We start from the raw sequence: 18,195 nt of genomic DNA, 5'->3' as shown, positions 1-18,195 counted from the left end.
TATGGAGGAACTAAACTCCTTGTTAAGCTGAGAAGCACATCGCAATGTCTTGGGCAGAAGCTTTCCCCAGGATGTGTGAAATAGATGATTCAACCATTTTAAATTCCTTGTATTAGTCATGTGACTGCAACACATGCCCTCTCTTCTAACAACAACAACAGGTACTTTTCACAATCCTAACAAACAACACGTGTACTATATATTACTTACAGAGTCACGGCTCAGCCCAAGCATGCTGTCATAGAGCAGCCTTTCAGTTTCACTCATTTGCAATCATCATGAACTTCAGCACAACTGTGTTTACCTGCCCATGGCATGCAGAGCCTGTGCTTCTCTCCCTGGCCATCCCTGTACCTCAGCTCTAATAAAATTCCACCTTCGGAGGACAACGTATACACCGCACATCGCAGCTGCACTTGTCAGAACTTCATGTTTTACTGCGGTGAACAATTCACTGCTCGAGGAGGATACTCCCTGACAGACAAGTCTGACCGCCCCTTACGGGGACCCCTCCAGAAATCTGCCATCTCCATTAAGAGGGAATAGAACAGGTTTATAAAACTCTGTGCTACAGGACAGATGCGATGTGTATCACTCACACAACTAACTTCAGGCATACAGAATCACTTCCCATTTTCCTAAGGATGGCTTTTAGCCCACATATTGCTGTGACCATGTCTCAACTTTGTCACATCTGTCAGATCACTGTTAAAAACATATCTTATATAATCTCACAACATAAAACATGGTTTGTAATAATGAAAACGCTAAGAATTCCAATAAAAGGGCAAGTAGATACCCTCACAAAAGAACAGCCGAGTCAAGCACAGGGATCTTACTACTTAGAAATTCTTATCAGGGATTACTTTTTTCAGACTTTCTGGTTAGTATATGTTAGAACGCTGTAATTTAGACACATTCACATGTGACTGTGTAGACAACTTTAATACAAATGAAAAATTACAGAAACTTCAAATATAAAAGAGAAACAGATGGAACATAGGCATTAGTTGGCTTTTGGTTATATGCCTTCAATATCTACCTGCTTGGGAAAAAAATAGAACTCTTTCAGCTAACTTTTCAGTGAAATATAGGCTGACCTTTGAGTGTAGTTAAAACAATTCATGTAGACAAAAGTGCCATGAAACATGTTGGCATTTTGTAGTCTGACCATTTGAATCGTAATTCTGTTTCCAGCCCTGTAACCACTGAAGAGAAAATTCTAATTTCTCAATTGAATTTTTATTTTTTATCAGGCGTAATCAGGAAAATATTATCAATATCACTAGGACAGGTTTATATCAATTTCTCTCCAAAACAAAACCAACATCAACCCATGCTTAAGTTTTAATCTCCTATTTTTGTGGGTATCTCTTTGCTAACATTAATCTCCTTCAGTATATTCCACCAGCCATTTCAGAATCACTGAAATTAGGGATGGAATAGGAATAGTAGTGCATCACATACGTATACCACTGAAATTAGGGATGGAATAGGAATAGTGCATCACATACGTATATTGATGTGAGCAATACTGATTTGGACTCACAGAGGCACATTCACACAAGGCCATTTTCAGTATTTCTTTTAAGTGCCTCGACATTCTGTATAACAAAAGAAAAAGTTTTCTCAAGAGAAATGCTGTAAATCCCTGTTAGATTCTTCACTGACTGCACGGAAAGTCTAGGTACATCCGTATTAGATGACACTGTGAATATCTCTAAAATGACAAGTTCATTGATTGCAGTATCACATCTTTCTAATTTCCAGGTGCTGTCCTTCAACCCATGCTGTGATATTTTGTTTGTGCATTATGTGTAACAGCATGCACGTAAACATTTCAGATTCCCAAGGGGACACCACAGAGCAGCTTCGTCCTGAAGGTATGTGGAAATAAAGCTAGAGTGAAGAAGTAAAACATCATGATTTCTTACCATTTGGTACTTGTTTCTGGCCATGTAACCTCTTAAGAGAGCCTGAAGAGCAAGAGTAGCAGCTCGCATGCATTGGTATCTTTTGCGGACCACATACATGCGCTGGAACTTCTGAATAGTGATGGCAGCCCGTGTTCTCCGCAGGAACTTGGCATAGCTAAATGAGAAAAAGATTACAAATAATACCTGTAATTATTTTCCAGTGCTTGAATACTATCTTTTTTACATCCTATAACTCTACCCTCTTTCTCAAGAGCTACATTTTCTACTTCAGTTTCTTCCTAATGTTGTCAGCGATACAGCATATTTACTTGCTAATCTACCGTATGGCAACAGAACAACAAATGACAAATTAACAGAAACCTTGCAAGGTTTTACGAGGAAGTATTTTCACTTCCTCTGAGAACTGTGCTATAGAACTGACAAGATAAACTCAGATTAATTTCTCATCACCTTTTCTCCAGCTTTAAAGCTATTTCCACTATGCCACCTTCCAGATCTCCTCTCCTAACCTCAACCTGTAGAAAATGTTTGCTTGTTCTTGGCCCTCTCAGCAAGACAATTACAAAGCATCTTGACATGACAAAGAATCTTTCTGAAGGTTGATTCTTAGTCTTCATGACCACCTTGTCTTTGAATGATACCACCTGTACTCCTACCCTTTTCTCTGGCCCATCCATGGCCATCCCTCAGAAGTCAATCCAAACAAATGACTCTGACTGATGTATCTCCCTTCACAGCTGCACCTTGGATGAGGAATAGCTTCTCCAGCAGGACAGACAGACCCAGCTGGGAGGGCACATAGAAACTGGGCAGTAAGGACTCAGCCAAGACTCCTGCTTTACCTCACCTGCAACATGTCTCCTAGTACTACTTGTACTCTTCTCCCACTAACGACATACTGTTCTAAGCATCATACAGCCAGGGTGCTACTGCCCTCTCAGGAAGGTCAAAAACAGGCAGGACAGACACACTCATGATATTCAATTTCCTTCATTTCCCTGGAAAATCATTTCCTCTCAGCCAGTATAGGAAGGAGAGAACAAACGTATCACATTTAAATGTCCTACTTAAAGGGATCTGAATTGAGGCTAGTGTGGGTTTTCCCACGAGCATTGCTTACCATCGTGCTTGGTACCCTCTGACATATCTCTGAATGGTGATGGCAGCCTTCCTCATACGCACGTACTTCTTTCGCATCAGCCAGCCTCGGATCGTCTTTTGGATGCGGATACAGGCAGCTCTCAACTTATCTGCCCTTATTTTTTCCAGATAGGCTACTTGACCAGCCCGGAAAAATATTTTTGTCTTACCAAACTGGTACTTATCCTTGTCCTATTTTCAGAGGTAAAAAGAGGATCAGTTACACCATTAAATGATAGTGGATTAAAAAAAAAGGCATGAAGGGCTAAATGAAAGTACAATTAGTAAAGAGGCAAAATTTTCTGTGTAATATTTCAAGTAAACCTAGACTTAAATTAAGTAGTGGAGGAGAGTATTTTCTCTGTATGATTCTGTTAACAAATTAATACAATACGGCCACAAGCATGGCCTAAAGGAGTAACATGAGATTTTTGCTTAGACAAGAATGCCACAAAGATTATGAAAGACATGGAAGGCTACAGGAGGTGACAAAGGGGACCAGAGGATGAAAGCAATACAGACAATGCATATGTACGATTTCCTGCTTAAATTGCAGATGACCCCTCTGAACGGTCCATCTTCAACCACATTACACAGTACAAACAAAACAGCTGGGGCTTCAAACGTGTACGCGTCATTTGCTGCATCAGGACTAAGCCAGGACAAAGCATCTCGCTGCTGGCTCAAACACATCTGAAATTTCAGAACTAAACCAGAAAGAGAATAATATTCTGTCTCTATAGGCTGTAGTACTCCTTGGAGGGAAAAACTGAGAATATACAAAGGGACATTGAAAAAAATCAATTTTGTTGATTGTTTGATGTTAAGTTAAAAGGAACAGCAGTCAAAAAGCTACAGCTTAGGATACATTTAACACTATACATTAACACTATAAATACAGACACATGCATATAAACCAAAAGATTTTAGTTAAGTCCACCCAATGACACAGAATTTAAAAAGCCGAGCCCCAACCTGCCTGCACAGTATTTATTTTTTTGTTTCCATAAACATCCTAACATTGGCATTGCACTTCAGCAAGGTAAGCTTTCTTGGTTTTATATCTTCAGTAAACTTTGTCTCTTTCTCTTTCTAAGTAAGTCTCAATTAACCACCGTCTACTGAGAACTGGCTGGAACCGTCTCTTTGGAGCCTGCCTGCCCTCCGCTGTTCATCGGTCCTTAAGAAACCACAAGAAACACATCAGTTCAGGTGCAACGCCAGTGGTGTGGATGGCATAGCCTGGGAACGCAGGGCTGCAGCTGGAGGTAGGAGGCAAAGCAAGAGGCTGCCGAGGTACGAGGACAGCCACAGTGCTAAGCAGGGAAACAATGTCATGAGGACGAAAGGAGTGAAAAAGGTTGACTTCAGCACAGGAGCTGAGAGGAGCAGTGTGAAAGACACAAGCACACACACAGACGGAAACACCTCCACATTAGAAAACCTCCAGATAACTATGCCTTACTTAAGGTGTGGTTAATGCATCTTGCCGTTAAGCAAGGTAAGGCTCACCCTCAACCCACCCACACTTAAAATCACTGTCTTCCTTTCCTGTGATACACTGGGAAATTCTACAGTTCCTGTGCTAATACCGGTGGTTTAGTACTTTGTAGAAGTACTAAAATAGTGTGGCTATGAGGGAGTAAGGGACGCTATCTTTACTCCTTCAGATTCCAAATGCTCTCAGCACTAAGTCTAGTACCAGAATCAGCTTCTCCAGGACATTTTTACACGTCTGCTTTCGGTCACTAAGAACATCTCTCTGCTTCATCAGAACACGGTAGCGGCTGAAGAACTCTTGGTACGTCCACCTGTCCCAAAAATAGACAGTGTCAGTCCCAAAAATGAGTAATTCTCTTAAAAAGAAGAACTGCAGCTAAAAGCAATCTAAAAAGCGGCAAACAGACCTGGAGGGGAAGCCAGCTGCACTGATTCGGATGGTCTCCAGGACACCACAAGCTCTCAGCTGCTGCACTGCCCGCTTTTCATCAAATCTACATAGGAATAAAAAGAGCCTGTGGGTGTGGAGCTAGTTTTGCATTACGTGGGACCTCTGGCCCTGTGCACACCCAGGACAGGAGTGGCATGGAGGGGGAGCAGGGGTGGGATGTGATGGGTGGTTAACAAATCCAGCTAGTGTTTCTGCAACTCAGCGATAACAGAGGACAGCCTGACTGGGGAACTGCTCGAGCCCATCGGCTGCTGCAAGCTGCTCATCCTGTCCTGCTTCCCGCTGGCCTGCCCAATAGCCATGGCAGTCTTTGTGTGCCCAGATTTTAAGCAGACTTTTGAGAAAAACTCTAAGCAAGTTCATATATGAAAAAAAGATAAGGAATAAGACGTTGGAATCTGCAAAAGCAAATTCCAGCAAATGCCAAATGAACTCAAGGAGTGCAAACTGCCAGTCACATTTAAAACAGCTAGCAACGAAAATGCCGGTATTTTTTCTCATATATCGCCAGAAACAAGAAAAAGCATCAGGAAGTATTTCTCCCTCTGTTCATCCCAAAACACCTCCTGCTGTAAGTACACGTACACACGCACAATGGGTCCATAACAAGAGAAAGGAGACACACCACTTCACTCCTGAGTGAGCAAGGTTTAGCAGAACCTCGATCCTCCGAGGCCTTGGGCAATTCCCTCCCATGCACAGGCTATACGAACCATACATGAACCAGCTTACGTGAACGGAAACTTGAAGTCGTTAGGCTTAATACAGCGCACGTAGTGTGGAGTTGTAGCATTCAGGGTTTCCATCAGCAGATGAAGAGAGTTTCGAAACTTTTTGAAAAAGAAAAAGGGAAAAATATCAGGGAATAGCCTCAGTAAGCTCAGTCATGTTTGAGATAACCTCAGGAAGCGGACCTAGGGATATCTGCTTATTTGTAATAATGCTTTCGGTAATAAACACCAGCTTGTTTTTGTTATGGCAACAGATTTTAGTTTCAGACACATGTGATACATCTTTGAGTGAATTATGTTACACTGATACTTCTAAATGTTAGGCTTTACAGGAGTAAAGCTCCCATATCAGCCTGTGATAAATTACAAAAACATGGGATAGACTCGAGTTATTTTCAGCTTTTGACTATCTCATCTACCCTAATCTTTGTCTAATCCATGTCTTCATGACTGAACCTCATGGCATATTACTAAATAGCCATTTAATTTTAAATAAATTTTAAATAAAATACAAAATCAACAGAGTGGTAAAAAAAAAAGTATCAATTTCCTCAGCTCCACTGATCCAAATGTCAGACATACTGAAGAGAACTTTGAAAGTCCAATATCCGAGAGTTTTAGGAGCTTTACTTTTAAAAAGTATCAGGACCACAAATACTTAACATACTGCAGTATGTTCTTCTAACCACAGAATACCCTAATAGATAAAGAAAACTATGAAAACACACCTTAGATGTTTTAAATGTATTGGTATGGATTTCTCTCTTTCTGTTGAACTCATAATCCTAAGCCAACCTCTATTTCTACACAGAATACAACAAAAATCACTTTTGTATTAGCTTTCTTTAAAATTTATAAATTAATATACATGATTGATTGATAGTAGTAGTATGAGAGTACCCCTAACACTTCAACTCACAGTTTCAGTCTGACAACAAAACTGTTAGGCCTCTACCAGCCTCAGGATGCTGTCTGTTTGCAAAATCAGAAATGAAGTTCAAATTAAAAAGATAACTGGGCAGGGGTTCTCTTGCATGAATTGCAGAAGATCGGAATTTGCAGCCTGTACCACGAACACATGCCAAGCAGATTTGCATTCTGTACAGTAGCATATAACCACTCCTATTCCCACCCATAGCTTGACATAGCTTGCTTGGGAAAGGTTATAGAGAAATTATGAATATCCAAATCAAACATTCTCTGAATTCCTTGATTCTCACTTAGCAGTGTGACTAGCTCGTGACACTGCACAGACACTGTGCTAACATCTTTGTTAGGGGATCGACAACCATCCAAGGCAGTGGACAAAGCCCAGGCATTTTTGGTGATTTTATCAGAACTCTGAGCACCCGAGAGATGTGGCTGGTTCATCTTCAAGAACTGGCAGGGGACCCTGATACAAAGAACTTACGCTCCTTGAGAGCTAATTTATATTCCAGGCTGTCCTACAGTAACATAAAAAGAGTTATCCACACAGACCTCCTGGAAGCCCCAGGCAAAAGAAGAATGCCACTACTCGCTAGCAAAGTGGTACAGGCTGGCAAGTAGATAAAAACTGAGTACTAAACTGCCAAAAAAGTTCCCCTTGGCTCCTCTGTATAGTCTGAGGGACAATCTGTCATATATAAAGCACTGACTGTGGACATAACCATCTTGAGAAAACACCTGTTAAATCTGTTGAGTGAAAAGTAACAAAGAAGTGAGTTCTCCAGCCATACTGATCTGCATACTTTTAATTTAATTCTGGCACATACACGTGGATGTGTTATGTTTAGCCCATTGATAACCAGAACCAAGTTTTCTGGGGACTGAACTCCCACTTTTGAGTTGAGTCAGACAATGTGGCACATGACCAAAAAGACCCAGTATAAGATTTTTCAAAGCTTCTCAGCATCCAGCATGTTAAATCTATTTTGAAAAACGTGAGTTTTGGTTTTGGCCCCACAATAAGAACTGAGCTCCCTGAAACTGTGGCCCAGAAGGTATTAGTCATTAGGGTATATTTGCTCCAAACTGTAAGTCATAATCAGCTGCACCTGCCTCAAAATCACACGGGATCCCAAGAAGCGCCAGCACACCTTGAGAGCTGTGAGACAGAGGGAGGTAGAGGGAGAGATTATTTAATAGAGCTGCATCTTCAAACTCACCTGATGTCCCACAGTTTTCTTATGCTCCTTGCTGGCTTGACCTGGCCTGACCTTGGCTGGTTTTACAGCCGTTCGAGACAAAGGCACGCGCCCTGAAGGGGTTGCTGACGTGGGACTGAGGACCTTCTCCTCATCCTGGAATAACTCTGGTAGCAGCTTAAACTGGTATAACAGCAGAAAAAATACAGAGGGTAAGAATCCAGCAAGTGATTGCACCCGTTTGTGCTTAAGATAGTTAGAATCCAGGCTCAGTTTTTGTAAGCACTGGGTTTTTGTTGAACTCCACACGGGGACAAATGCAAAAAAGCATTCAAGCTAGTAGTACAGTGAGTAGGCCATGATTTAATACTAAAAATTTTGTGGGTTTGATCAGTGAGTCTCCTTCTGAAGATAAAATTCTGATTTGAGGTTTTTTCCATAGAGCCAGCAATAGTTTCCATGTGAAACTGCTACATACTGACAGCAGTTTCGTAAGTACCAATTGCAATTATGTATGGCTGCTTTGATCTAAGAAGGAAACAACAGGGTCCTCTCATATTCCAGTGGTGCATCAGACTCCTTTGTGGTTGAGAAATATCTGGGACGCTGAATAACCCAGCAGGCAACAAAGAATATTCCTGCTTTATCACTCTAAATTGAAATAATCAACTTAAAAGAGAAACTATCAACTAAAAAAACCCATTAGCCAAATTTATCTGACTGAAGATCTACTCTCAGGCCAGGGGGAGCAGAGGAAAAACCTGAAACATCTTCCCAAATATCACACAGGGCTTCCGGTTCCCTTTCTCTAATAGCTACAAAATACACCCATATATAATAGCTGCTTTGAAGTAACTTATAACTAAAAATAACACCACTAGGTCTTTCTACTGACAACTATAGCACTTCAGAAGCATTATAAGAGTAAGAAAATCTGAACTTCTCTACCTGTCAATGAATAATCTTTTATCTAGCATCTGTGCATTTTCTCCCAAGAGATAGGAGCATTCAATTTTCAGTACTAGAAAGTGCTTGGGCTAAGTACAACCTAAAAAATAAAAAAATTGGTTTTGCCTTATAAAACTTGGTGAGCATGCACGATATCCAATGAAACATGCTGCGCAACAAAATGGTACTTGTGCTCTGTGGTTGTGCCAGATGGGCTAGCAGAAGGCATCAAACGTTCCTCAGTAGCATCCAGCACAGCACTCCAGCATAATATAATGACTATGAATGCTACAAAGGTATCCTGAATTCCTGAACTAAAAAAGGAGTATCACAGCTTAGCTTTATCTCACCTGAGTCTGATGGATTAGGAGCACAATCAGCTTAGATTACCTCTGTAGCTGGTGGAAGAATGACATTTCCAGAGGATGATTTAGCCCGTCTCCTTCCACTGACTCAGCAAAGAGTTCAGGATGATTAGGCCACCACCACCTCATTCAGCTGCTCGCGGTCAGATGGAGTGAGTCGGTAGGCACAGGCATCTGAGCTACAGAGCCAAGTCTTTTCATCCCATACAGAAGCTTATTTGAATGCAATATGCTTTGTCTGAAACTCCTGATGCTCTCACACACCAGGGGTGGGAAGGGGGTCCCCAGTGTCTGGATTGCAGATGGATGAGCTCTTCTAAGCTATCAGTACATAAGTCTCATTCCCTTTTTCCAACCCTGGGAAAATCTGCCTGCAAAAATGGGCAAGTGCATTTCAAAGGCGCCATTTTCATAGACACTGCCTCAGTTACTGCATGCAGAAGAAAGGAGCAATCTATGGCCTTCTGCAGCAGAAGTCAACAACAGGAGAGCATTGCTGAGATGATCCACACTGTGGGGGCATTCATGTTTTCATTCGGTTTTGGGTTTTAGCATCTTATCAATTTTCTTTGTTTCGCAGAACACTAGGAGTGTTCAAAGAGAGGGAAAACACTGATCAAAGGGCAGATAATTCACGTGGTAGAAAACAAGCAAGCAAGCATTTTTTCCCTGTAATTTTTTCAGACGACCTAACAGACATGCTGCTAACAATCTTACAGATCATTTCTTTCAATACAGAGCCACAACAGAAGATTTTAACAACATGCCAGTAGCAAGCGTAAAAGCTGAGGACTGTTGTACTGCTTTCATGATACATGCATGGAAACTTAACTAGTTCAAAGAGGTCCTGTGGGTGGATTTGTAGAGAAGGCCAAAATAAATAGCTAAACACTACAGTGCTTGCCAAGAGCAGTGTGTGTCATGCACTCTGGAGAGCAAAGAAGCATTCGAGCTGTATGTGAGAGTGGGCACGGGCAGGATGACAGATGATGCATTCAATTTAGAATTACCTTCTGTTGAATGTGCACAGCAAACCCAGAAGACAGCGACAACAAAAAAAAAAAAAAGAAGAGAAATGCAATCCCACTACAATTACTAATAAAGAGGGCCAGCTGAAAAATAAAAATGAAACATTCTTCCTTTGAAAATCTATTTTCTTCACAGTTGAATTTTAGGGTTTTTTTAAACACTGGCTCTGGTAAAATTTACCACTGGGGAAAACCATTGTTGTTTCTTAGTGTTTAGACTGAATTGACTCAACCTACTGAGCCAGCCCGAGCTGTTGTCATATGCTCTTATGGCAGGTATGTCCCCATCGTCCCTTACTCACTGGACTAATCCCTCGGAGCACCCCTGCACCTCCGCCCTGCACAGCGCACTGCCATGCCGTGGCAGAGCTGGAGCTACGCTGGCGGCTGGTCCCTGCCAGCTCCCCGAGGATGCCGCCTGCCTCCCACAGGCACAGCAATCGACTTCGCTCAAACCACTTCAACACTTCCCTCAGTAGAAGGTCTGCTGTGGGTTTTCATTATGCTACATGTTAAATCATTTAGCTTCATATATCTGCTCAGAATAGAAACAGAAGAGAAAAATCTTGGTTTCCCTGATAGAATAGCATAAATTTTAAATAGCCTGTCCTTGATACCCAGCTTCCTGGGCCATTAGAGCTAGCAAATTCCCAACAGCCATCACAGCGCAACATCAAGTTAATTGCCTTTATGTTTCAGAAGAGCACAACTAGCATTTTTGCCATTAAAAAAGCAGATGATGCCACTGAAGGCCTGTTCTATAAGATTCCTTCACGCGGTATTTTTCAATTCAGACATTATCTTTCTTTCATAGATATCAAGAAGGCAAGACTCCGTAAATTCTGGTTCGTGTCCTTAGGGTCTATACATTTCATTCCTCTCTCATTTTGCTTCTGGAACAGAACTTGTCTCTCCTCCAGAAATTTTCTGCTCAATTGTCAGGCCATAAACAAGGAGCTTCTGTTTTCAGATTACAAAATTAAGGGCTTAACTGTTAAGCCTTCTTATACTACTATAGTATATTAGAAGTCCTTGATGCCTTTACAGAAAACATAGTGAAGTTTTGTGAAAAGTAAAAAAAACAAACAAAAAAAAACCCCAAAACACCCAACGGTGAAATCAGTGGCTAAATACAGACTGATCTTACATGGAGCAAAATTAGGCTACAGGACTTTCTAAATTCATACAGATATACAAGTAAAACACAAACTACGTTCGATTTCAGTTGATCTGATACTAAGGGAGAACTATTTTTAAGGTTTATAAGAAATTTTATATGACCCTTAATTCAAGGATTCATAACTGCAAAAGAAGAAAAAAAAATCCTTATACTAACCTTACTTGATTTTAGGACCTTAATTTGTTCTTCATAAACTGTGTCTTTATTCTTTTCCAAAAAGCCTTCACATTGATATTCCACCTGAAAACCAACATTTTACAAAAAAGTAAGTATTAAAAGTATTTAATAAGAATATTTTGCATAGAATTCACCAGCTGTAACATTCACATTTAAAACAGATAATTCTTGTGGATGTTGAAAATATCAGCTTCCAAGTGCATCTTTGTTAAATATAGATTTTCCTCAAAGAGAGTGCTTTTCAGTAAAACGTAAAACATTAAAATGTATAGAGATGAATACTGTTATTGTATTATACCAGACATATTTCACTGCTGAGAGACGCTTGTGGTAGGACAGCACGATTGAATGGTTGCCATAAAGGTGAAGAATCAAAATGTGTGTTGAGCATCTCCTCCGCTGAAGTTAGCAGGGCTGCAAAATTCTGTGAAATCCAGATGCAACTGAAAACAAAGTACCTCATCTCGTCTCATTAGCTGAGAGGCAATAAGTAGATCTGCCTGCAGCTTATTATGAAAATGCCTCATTTGTACCCAGAAAGACTATTTTTACCAGAAGCAATAAAAAGTCTGAATGTTGTGACAATACATGACGATCCTCTAGCAGAGGGCTGTGGAGTCTCCTGGACCAAAGAACAGCCAGAGTGTCAGATAAAAACCTAGTATTTATTTCACTGTCCTAATTCAAGGCTAAACAAAAACCAAAAACTATTGTCAAAAGTCTATATCTTAGAATTCGATATTAATTAACGTTAAGTATGCTAACTCTCATGAAGTGTCTCACGCTAACTGTTCAATCTTGTATCAGCAGGAGTGCAGACTATAAAATACAGGAGCAGACCCTTATAGCAATTTTATTCTTTCAGCGCAGGCAGATTGATAGCCATCAGCGGCCCCTCTTTCAGTACAGCCATTTATCGGTGCTTCCACAACGACACTATACCCCGAGCCGCAAAACATTTCAAAAAAATTCCTAGGGGGGACGAAGGCAGAGGATCTCCCCAAGGTCTCTCCCCGGCTGAAAGCCCACTCTGAACATTACCTCGGGTACCATTAATGTTCTTACTGCGGGAGACAATGCCACGAGAGGGCAGCAGAATCTCTGCCTTCTCCCAGAGAAGACATCAAGGCACAGAGGTTACTAACCTGCCAGCTACAGCTTTATTTTTTCCTTCAAGATGTCTGTATGCATTCACGTAAGCACACAGGAAAGCATGAAATGCTTAGCACAGACCAGCGCATCAGAGCTTAGAGCTTTGCCAATACCTGCTTGGAGCTACTTTAGCTTTCCTTGGCCCTCACTGCTCAGACTAGGCCTAGGAAAGCCTGATTTTCAAATAGCAAAGTTTAGCCTAATGAACAGTATAAGAAATATTAATTAAACGCTTCTTGTTCTCTCATCCACCAAATAAAACAGAACTCATGAATCTAAACAGTTACAGAGATGCTCTTGCTGCTTTCATTCAGGTAACACTAGATGCAACAAGAACAGGACCCCCCTTCTATGCCTAAATTCAAGAACCTGGGAGAAATCAAGTGGAGGCAAATAAAGGCCTCCAACCCCCCATGTCAACATGTACAGACCTACTGATAAGAATCCCAGAGCTTCTCCAAACTTTTTTCGACAAAGCTGACAATATTCTGAGGCAGCTTCTTTGTTTAACAGGACAATTATCTTAAACAGGATTTTTAAATTTTTTATTTTATTTTAACCTGAGGAGTTGCTCAGTTCGATGATGCATTGTGGGAGCTGAACAACGCATGCACTCCACTGAGATACCCCTCGTCCAGCTTCCTAGAAATAGCTGTTCACTGGCCAGCAGAGGTGAGGGTGGGAACAGTACGTGCTGCTCCAGCGATAAGAAGAAGGGTTTGTTAGTCCTTCCTGTTTGCACGTTAAGATGGCAGCAAAACCAACACTGTTTTGTTGTTGCTCTTGAGCTAAAACTACAGTGAAATATATGATTTTCTATTTTGTGTATTTCTAGAGCATAACTGGAATTGATACAATTATGCTGTGAATTGCAAATACACTGAGCTGTCATGTTTTGAAAAAGGATGGTTAGTGGTTACAGCATGTGACAGGAGTCAGGAGCTCTTGTTTGTGTTCCTGGCTCCACGCAGCTGCCAGGTCAACTTTCTTCTCCTGATCTCCTGATCCTGATGTGGCAGGCACGCATTTTGCAAGAAGCCAAGTAAAGCCAGGGATGCCGCTGCCGAATCGCTGCCTGCAACAGCCGCCCACCCCAGGATCCCCTCCCACGCACAGGCTCAGCAACACCAGCCACGGAAAGAGGTACCGGAGGAAAAGTCCTTACCTTGTCAGCAAAGTGCTTGATGATAAAAGCTTTATTAGACAAGCGTGGTTTTTCAAAGAGGGCACATTTATTCAAATGGGTATTGTATAGTTTTTGGGCCCAAGTGTCATCCGAGCCTTTTGGCATCTATGGAAGAGAACACACAGCCATTTAAAATGTCTTGAAAACTTTTCAGTAGCAAAAGAAACTAAGACGACAGGGGCCAACACTTTGTGGTTTGCTTTCAAACTCAAACTCCCCGGATTTCCAGCACTGCCATAAGCAAGGAAGCCGGTAACAAGCTATGCACTTGCCTTTCTAATACTCTGGACTGGGCGCAGGCCAGCAGCAGGTGTAGCTGCTATGTGACACATATGACGCTAATAACGCTTCCAGTGTCACACACCTGAAGGCGGGGATCCAGGAGGTACGTTATCTGACTGAGCAGCATCTCAGCGGGTCAGAACTCATCCACCACTACTAGAGATTGCTTGTGAGGCTTTGTGATACACAAGAACCCCAAGCTGGATTTCCACTGAAGTGGACACCACACGCCATCCCCTATACATGGCTTGGCATAAATTAAACTAAGATACAAGACAAAAGGTGAGACACTAAGCGAGAGGCAATTTGGAGAAATCTGGCAGGACCAAAGACTGCACTTGCTACACTCGGGAAAGAGAAAGTTGCCAGAGTCAAAACAGAGGTTGATCAGAGACCCAGAAACAGATACAGACACGTGATGGAGAGGAGGGAAAAAAAGCATGACTAAAACCATTTTTTCTCCTCCTGTAATTGCCAATTCTGTTTGTACGTTCTCCAAATCCTTTCAGCAGCAGAGTGTCAAAATGATGGCTATATGCAGATGACTTTCCCCTGTGAGGCCTCAGAAGCAGGACGGCTGATGACCTCTTTCTCTATGAAAGCCCTTGAACACACACCTTGCACTCCTCATCCAACAGATCCAGAATTCCCATTTTGGCCTCTATGAGGTTGATGCAAGGCTGATTGTCGTAGAAATCAATCAAGGTCCATGGTATTTGTTCCTTCATATATTCTTCTTGTTCCAGCTTAAAGACATGCTACAGGGCAAAAAGAAAACAGTTTTCTGTGAAATAGAATGGAGAATAAATACATCGAACTCTCACTTGAATTCATCTTGGCACATTAATCCAGGCTGTCAAGTGACACACTAGTTCAACTGAATAAACCCTTTAACAAGTAAGTGTACGAAAAATAAATTAACCTTTTTTCCTGGCCTAAAAACAACAGACTAAATTAAAGCACTCATCCATATTCTCTGCAAATAAGGTCTATTTTTTCCTATCTTTTTACTATATTGTCCCACAATTACTACAAGCTCTTTTATAAAAAAACGAACACAAAACCCAGAAAAAGCCTCAAGTGAAGGAACAGCAACTTACAAAGTGGGATATGCCATGCATTTATGATTTTGAAGTTACGAATACTGCTCTATTTCAAGTAAAATTTCACTATAAATACTTCTGCGTTTCCTTGTAAAAGAACAGAGCTCCATTTTCTCTTAAATGGCTGCTGATTTTTTTCTAAGATGACGCATTGCATTAAAATATACTCTTCAGCAAAAACCCGCGAGAATGACTCTAGCAGTATTAGCACAAGAAATCCTTTAAGCAAAATTTTGTGGAAGATTTACCTGGTACGAAGATCAATAACAATGTAGTTGTATATTTATTCAAAAATATTATCACAAAAAAAGCTGCACAGCTTTAATGAAATCTGCATAGGAGATGAATTAAAACTTCAGGGGAAAAAAGATAGTAAGATATTAAACAGGCAAACTGTGGTCTTAATAGCACAAGCACTCTTTTTAAAAACAAAAAGACTGCTGACTCCAGTTATTTTAAATGACGTTTTACCTCCCATTTAAATTTTAATGCATACTAACTGCTCTGGCAGGCAGAACTGAACTCGGAGCACACCTGAACAAGCAGCAAAGAGCAGCGCCGTGGGCAGGGTTCGGGGGGCCGCCACAAAGGCCTGTATCCGTGGAGCCGGCCTCAGCTGCCCCCTGAGCTCAGTGCACAGGCCCACAGACGCCTCACAGCTCTCTGGCACGCACCTGCCAGACAGCAGAAAACTACCCTGACAAAGCGCTTTATCCCTTTTATTTCGTTAGCTTAACGCCATCCTTTCCAAAGCAGCGCTCCTTAACGGTGCCCGTGGGAGCCATTCCCACCCCGCCGCTTAACGGCTGCGTTACGCGCCGAGTTAATTCCTGACAGAAAAGCCAATGGTAGCGTTTTATTGGCGAGTCATATCCAACCTAAGTCCTGAAAGAAAACATAAAACCATTTCTCCACCGTAAAGGAATTAGCAATTATGTGGTGAAAAATGTCTTCAGACCTAATTTTCCTTACGGGCTGTGGGTGGCCAGGCGGGGAAGGGTGGCCAGGGAGGCTGGGCAGGCTGTGGAGGTGCGAGTGGTGGCCGGGCAGTCCCCGAGCGGCCTGCCCTCAGCTGGGCTCGGGCCACCAGAGACATAGGTTTTTAATTTAAAACAGCTTCCACCCCGTGTATCTGCATGGCAGCCCAATGGGTCTGTGTCCTGGCGCTGGGCACAGACATAGGGCTTTAATTTAAAACAGCTTCCACCCCGTGTATCTGCATGGCAGCCCAATGGGTCTGTGTCCACTGGCGCTGGGTTTGGTAGCTTGGCAGGGCATCAACACAAAAGCCCCGTCACCCCGTCCTTCACGAGATGAGTGTTTGTGGCAACAGCGTGAGAGGGAAGGGAACACGGGGACGGTGATCTTTAGTAAAGAAGCAAACCCTTACAATTCTTACAGTGACTAGATTTTTGCTGTAGAGCTGAGAAAACTCCGAGATACCTTGTGCTTAGCAGTTATGACATCCCGCTTATGGAGCTGAAGCCAGCCGTGACACTACCAGCACAGAAAGGGCGCGCCGGGGCTGGAAAGCCCAGCCTCCGCTCCAGCACCCGGCTTACTCCCCGACGCGCATCCCTGCCGCTGGGATGAACGACGGCATGGGGGGATCCAGTCCTGCGAGCACGCACCGCCACGGAGGTACGTTCATAAAGAGAGTTCAAAGCTATTCCTGTACTGCAGCACAGCCTAGCAACAGACCTGGCATAAATAACTGGCCTCATCGTCATACAGGTAAAATATATAATTACAAACGTCACTAGGGCTGAGGAGAGAGAGAATCGTGATCTCTCTGGAGGAGGGGGAAGAGGTGCCTCTTGCCACACGTCAGTCATCAACTTCAGGATGCGGCTGAAAACCCTCAAAAAATAATGCCAGGAGAGGAAGTGCGGGTGGCAGATTTCCAGCAGCAAAGCCCCGCTCTCTGCTGCCCATGCACAGGCTCTCGTTGGAGGTTACGGAGACACAGCTAACTCCAACTTCATCCACACGGTGCTCTCGTTGACAGGCAATCTCAGGGTCTTAATTGCCAAGCACTGCTTCTGTCTTATAAATGTTACTGTGATTGGAATTTCAAATAGTCCCAGAGCAGCAGTTAGTCATAAAATCTATTTCTAGGAGATAGTCGATCTTTCCCCATCCCCCAAAGCCCACGGCCAGGACAGCTGGTTAATAGACTGAAGGAATTCATCATAACCACTGGGGACCCAATTAGCAGAATGGACTTGGGTGAGGGGAAAGGGAAGAGGAAATGCCAGTCACTTCCTACTTACCATATTGAACTGCTGCTGCAGTTTTTCGTTGGCATAGTTGATACAGAACTGTTCAAAGCTGTTGATTTCGAATGTCTCAAATCTAAAATATGCAGATACTAAAAATTACTAGTGCAATGAAAAAAAAACAGATTAAATGACCCCATAATTTTAAATTCCCTCCCTCCAGTCAAACTAATTCCATTATTCCAGGTACAAACAACCACAATCAAGCAACAAAGCACACAGGGAAATGGCAAATTGCAGTACATGGGCAATTCAGTGATGCTCCCTCTTTAGGCAGGGACGAGGAACACAGGGAAGGGACTGATGTTCCTGGAAAGCATGTTAGTTATCTTTGTCCTCTCTAGATTCAGTGATGCTCCCTCTTTAGGCAGGGAAGGGACTGATGTTCCTGGAGAGCATGTTAGTTATCTTTGTCCTCTCTACAAGTGCCACCCTGGAGGAACCATGAGATGACAATTCCCTTGTAACTTTCCCCAATGCAATACATAAAGGAACCAGCAAGAGCAAAAATCTGAAATCCCACTATAAATGTCAAACCTGGAAGTCAAGACAGAGATCTTGGGTAGCATGTCAAAACTAAACATCTACTTCCTTCAGCTGGAATAAGCAG

General features: G+C 42.3%; 1 protein-coding gene across 1 annotated transcript in view; it reads right to left on the bottom strand.

Annotated features, from left to right (window-relative positions):
- MYO5A (myosin VA) overlaps positions 1-18,195 on the bottom strand; it is a 99,226-nt gene that overhangs the window by 30,472 nt on the left and 50,559 nt on the right. Inside the window, exons 11-21 of the mRNA XM_009276597.1 lie at positions 17,580-17,661; positions 14,821-14,961; positions 13,901-14,026; positions 11,563-11,646; positions 10,209-10,211; positions 7,907-8,068; positions 5,761-5,858; positions 4,985-5,071; positions 4,780-4,888; positions 3,058-3,269; positions 1,935-2,091 (exon numbers count right to left, since the gene is read on the bottom strand). Coding sequence (XP_009274872.1) covers positions 1,935-2,091; positions 3,058-3,269; positions 4,780-4,888; positions 4,985-5,071; positions 5,761-5,858; positions 7,907-8,068; positions 10,209-10,211; positions 11,563-11,646; positions 13,901-14,026; positions 14,821-14,961; positions 17,580-17,661 — 1,261 coding nt within the window. The remainder of the gene's footprint in view (positions 1-1,934; positions 2,092-3,057; positions 3,270-4,779; positions 4,889-4,984; positions 5,072-5,760; positions 5,859-7,906; positions 8,069-10,208; positions 10,212-11,562; positions 11,647-13,900; positions 14,027-14,820; positions 14,962-17,579; positions 17,662-18,195) is intronic.

This window comes from Aptenodytes forsteri, unplaced genomic scaffold (genome assembly GCF_000699145.1).
Source record: "Aptenodytes forsteri isolate BGI_AS27 unplaced genomic scaffold, ASM69914v1 Scaffold1, whole genome shotgun sequence".
In the NCBI taxonomy this organism is placed as follows: Eukaryota; Metazoa; Chordata; class Aves; order Sphenisciformes; family Spheniscidae; genus Aptenodytes; species Aptenodytes forsteri.
Note: the sequence above shows the minus strand (reverse complement) of the source record. Positions and strands in the feature narration are given on the sequence as shown.